Source organism: Dendropsophus ebraccatus, chromosome 4, assembly GCF_027789765.1.
Source record: "Dendropsophus ebraccatus isolate aDenEbr1 chromosome 4, aDenEbr1.pat, whole genome shotgun sequence".
Lineage (NCBI taxonomy): Eukaryota > Metazoa > Chordata > Amphibia > Anura > Hylidae > Dendropsophus > Dendropsophus ebraccatus.
The window spans coordinates 88,198,708-88,204,707 of NC_091457.1; the positions used below are offsets into that span (position 1 = coordinate 88,198,708).

The following is a 6,000-nucleotide window of genomic DNA, read 5'->3' on the forward strand; positions in this document are numbered from 1 at the left end:
ACGTTACATCACATGACTGCAGTGGCCAATCACAAATTATGCTGCAAACTATACTGAATGTCACACTGAAGTCCAAACATTCATAAGGACATTGCAGGTGACCTTTCCTATTGATGTAGCTAGGTCTATAGTTTTATGGCCGCACAGATCAAACCTATGGAGGTGTCTATCCAAGTCATCCAACTTCAGAACCTTGTAACACCATCTAACCAAAGCCCAGAAATTACACTACAGTTATGGCAAGAAAAATAAAGTTGCATATCCGGTGTGAGTGAAGGCGCCCTTAAAGAATATTCTCTCTGCAGCTCTTAAAAGCAATTGTGGGAACATGGACGAAGTGAAGTTGTGATTTAGTATTACTATTCACCTATAATGTGACTACGGACACATTATATAGTCTATATGGACACATTACATCCTATATGGACACATTACATCCTATATGGACACATTATAGCCTATATGGACACATTACATCCTATATGCACACATTACATCCTATATGGACACATTACATCCTATATGGACACATTATAGTCTATATGGACACATTATAGTCTATATGGACACATTACATCCTATATGGACACATTACATCCTATATGGACACATTACATCCTATATGGACACATTATAGTCTATATGGACACATTACATCCTATATGGACACATTACATCATATATGGACACATTATATAGTCTATATGGACACATTACATCCTATATGCACACATTACATCCTATATGGACACATTACATCCTATATGGACACATTACATCCTATATGGACACATTATAGTCTATATGGACACATTACATCCTATATGGACACATTACATCCTATATGGACACATTATAGTCTATATGGACACATTACATCCTATATGGACACATTACATCCTATATGGACACATTATAGTCTATATGGACACATTACATCCTATATGGACACATTACATCCTATATGGACACATTATAGTCTATATGGACACATTACATCCTATATGCACACATTACATCCTATATGGACACATTACATCCTATATGGACACATTATAGTCTATATGGACACATTACATCCTATATGGACACATTACATCCTATATGGACACATTATAGTCTATATGGACACATTACATCCTATATGGACACATTACATCCTATATGGACACATTATATAGTCTATATGGACACATTACATCCTATATGCACACATTACATCCTATATGGACACATTATAGTCTATATGGACACATTACATCCTATATGCACACATTACATCCTATATGGACACATTATAGTCTATATGGACACATTACATCCTATATGCACACATTACATCCTATATGGACACATTACATCCTATATGGACACATTATAGTCTATATGGACACATTATAGTCTATATGGACACATTACATCCTATATGGACACATTATAGTCTATATGGACACATTACATCCTATATGGACACATTACATCCTATATGGACACATTATAGTCTATATGGACACATTACATCCTATATGGACACATTACATCCTATATGGACACATTATAGTCTATATGGACACATTACATCCTATATGCACACATTACATCCTATATGGACACATTATATAGTCTATATGCACACATTACATCCTATATGCACACATTACATCCTATATGGACACATTACATCCTATATGGACACATTATAGTCTATATGGACACATTACATCCTATATGGACACATTACATCCTATATGGACACATTATAGTCTATATGGACACATTACATCCTATATGGACACATTACATCCTATATGGACACATTATATAGTCTATATGGACACATTACATCCTATATGCACACATTACATCCTATATGGACACATTATAGTCTATATGGACACATTACATCCTATATGCACACATTACATCCTATATGGACACATTATAGTCTATATGGACACATTACATCCTATATGCACACATTACATCCTATATGGACACATTACATCCTATATGGACACATTATAGTCTATATGGACACATTATAGTCTATATGGACACATTACATCCTATATGGACACATTATAGTCTATATGGACACATTACATCCTATATGGACACATTACATCCTATATGGACACATTATAGTCTATATGGACACATTACATCCTATATGCACACATTACATCCTATATGGACACATTATAGTCTATATGGACACATTACATCCTATATGGACACATTACATCCTATATGGACACATTATATAGTCTATATGGACACATTACATCCTATATGCACACATTACATCCTATATGGACACATTACATCCTATATGGACACATTATAGTCTATATGGACACATTATAGTCCTATATGGACACATTACATCCTATATGGACACATTATAGTCTATATGGACACATTACATCCTATATGGACACATTACATCCTATATGGACACATTATAGTCTATATGGACACATTACATCCTATATGGACACATTACATCCTATATGGACACATTATAGTCTATATGGACACATTACATCCTATATGCACACATTACATCCTATATGGACACATTATATAGTCTATATGCACACATTACATCCTATATGCACACATTACATCCTATATGGACACATTACATCCTATATGGACACATTATAGTCTATATGGACACATTACATCCTATATGGACACATTACATCCTATATGGACACATTATAGTCTATATGGACACATTACATCCTATATGGACACATTACATCCTATATGGACACATTATATAGTCTATATGGACACATTACATCCTATATGCACACATTACATCCTATATGGACACATTATAGTCTATATGGACACATTACATCCTATATGCACACATTACATCCTATATGGACACATTATAGTCTATATGGACACATTACATCCTATATGCACACATTACATCCTATATGGACACATTACATCCTATATGGACACATTATAGTCTATATGGACACATTATAGTCTATATGGACACATTACATCCTATATGGACACATTATAGTCTATATGGACACATTACATCCTATATGGACACATTACATCCTATATGGACACATTACATCCTATATGCACACATTACATCCTATATGGACACATTATAGTCTATATGGACACATTATAGTCTATATGCACACATTACATCCTATATGGACACATTACATCCTATATGGACACATTATAGTCTATATGGACACATTATAGTCTATATGGACACATTACATCCTATATGGACACATTATAGTCTATATGGACACATTACATCCTATATGGACACATTACATCCTATATGGACACATTATAGTCTATATGGACACATTACATCCTATATGGACACATTACATCCTATATGGACACATTATAGTCTATATGGACACATTACATCCTATATGGACACATTACATCCTATATGGACACATTATATAGTCTATATGGACACATTACATCCTATATGCACACATTACATCCTATATGGACACATTACATCCTATATGGACACATTATAGTCTATATGGACACATTACATCCTATATGGACACATTACATCCTATATGGACACATTATAGTCTATATGGACACAATACATCCTATATGGACACATTATAGTCTATATGGACACAATACATCCTATATGGACACATTACATCCAATATGGACACATTACATCCTATATGGACACATTATAGTCTATATGGACACAATACATCCTATATGGACACATTACATCCTATATGGACACATTACATCCTATATGGACACATTATAGTCTATATGGACACAATACATCCTATATGGACACATTATAGTCTATATGGACACATTATAGTCTATATGGACACATTACATCCTATATGGACACATTATAGTCTATATGGACACATTACATCCTATATGGACACATTACATCCTATATAGACACATTACATCCTATATGGACACATTATAGTCTATATGGACACATTACATCCTATATGGACACATTACATCCTATATGGACACATTACATCCTATATGGACACATTATAGTCTATATGGACACATTACATCCTATATGGACACATTACATCCTATATGGACACATTACATCCTATATGGACACATTACATCCTATATGGACACATTACATCCTATATGGACACATTACATCCTATATGGACACATTATAGTCTATATGGACACATTATAGTCTATATGGACACATTACATCCTATATGGACACATTATAGTCTATATGGACACATTACATCCTATATGGACACATTATAGTCTATATGGACACATTACATCCTATATGGACACATTATAGTCTATATGGACACATTACATCCTATATGGACACAATACATCCTATATGGACACATTACATCCTATATGGACACATTACATCCTATATGGACACATTACATCCTATATGGACACATTATAGTCTATATGGACACATTACATCCTATATGGACACATTATAGTCTATATGGACACATTATATAGTCTATATGCACACATTACATCCTATATGCACACATTACATCCTATATGGACACATTACATCCTATATGGACACATTACATCCTATATGGACACATTACATCCTATATGGACACATTACATCCTATATGGACACATTACATCCTATATGGACACATTATAGTCTATATGGACACATTACATCCTATATGGACACATTATAGTCTATATGGACACATTACATCCTATATGGACACATTATAGTCTATATGGACACATTACATCCTATATGAACACAATACATCCTATATGGACACATTACATCCTATATGGACACATTACATCCTATATGGACACATTACATCCTATATGGACACATTACATCCTATATGGACACATTATAGTCTATATGGACACATTACATCCTATATGGACACATTATAGTCTATATGGACACATTACATTATAGTTTATATGGAATTTCTATAGTTTGGAAAGACTGAGGTTCCCATCAATAATTGTAACTATAAGTTGTATCCATGATAAGAAAGCTCCCCAGCACTAGCCCATAATCAGCCCCCTCAGTCACCATTAAAACCTATCTAAATCTACAGTGAGACGAGAATAATCCGTGAGCAGAAAGCTCAGCAGCAATGACGTCAGCACAGCGGTACTCACTGAGGCTCCTAGCGCGATGTCACATTTTCCTGCCTTCTGATTGGCTGGTAAACTTTCCCAGCAACTTAACTGGCTGAGCCACTTCCGTATTCTGTGATAGACGGCTCTTCCTCCCCCGCTGGCTAGACGCGTCAGCACGTGGTTCTCAGCAACGTGTTTCTGTTTACTCACGTGACTGCACTGACAGCTGTTGACAGCGCCAACCTGCGTGCACGCCCCTTTCCCGGTTACGTCACTGAAGGGGAGCGGCCATAGCATATATAAGCCCGGCTTCCTGCGCCGCTGTCTCGCAGTGACGTGGGTCGATAGAAAAAGAGCGGTAGAGAAGCGCGTCAGTAAATCGTATGGTTCCTGTATTGCGCGCCTTTTGAAAGAGGCGCGGGCGGGTAGATTTAAAGGTGTAAACCATCCGGCAGAGCTGCGTTACTTTGCATTGTCTTGTGTACACGGAGGAGAGGCTGGGGGGATGGTTAGCGCTTTACACTGGTAGAAAAATATTGTATATTTAGCATGCCTGTCTAGTGGAAGTGCAGTGCACGGAGGGAATGCACACCAGCATTTACATTGTAGATAGAAAATGGAGGCATGCTGGAAAGACTGAAGTAAGGAAATAAGCACATTAGGGGATTTATCAAGCAGTCTAAGGGCCCTATTCCACTGGACGATTATCGCTCCAACGACCGCTCGTTAACGAGCACTTAACGATTTTTTTAAGCGAACGATAACACATAATAGGTGTGGGAACGTGAACGATATCTGTAGTGTAACGATTTTTTTGCAGTCGTTACATGGTCGTTTAAAACGGGAAAT

General features: G+C 36.0%; 1 protein-coding gene across 2 annotated transcripts in view; it reads right to left on the reverse strand.

Annotated features, from left to right (window-relative positions):
* LOC138788396 (uncharacterized protein F13E9.13, mitochondrial-like) overlaps nt 1-5,463 on the reverse strand; it is a 41,213-nt gene extending 35,750 nt beyond the window's left edge. For both annotated transcript variants that reach the window (XM_069966220.1, XM_069966219.1), the window contains exon 1: nt 5,191-5,463. In XM_069966220.1, coding sequence (XP_069822321.1) covers nt 5,191-5,448 — 258 coding nt within the window. In that variant the 5' untranslated portion in view covers nt 5,449-5,463. The remainder of the gene's footprint in view (nt 1-5,190) is intronic.
* Between the last annotated feature and the right edge of the window lie 537 nt (nt 5,464-6,000).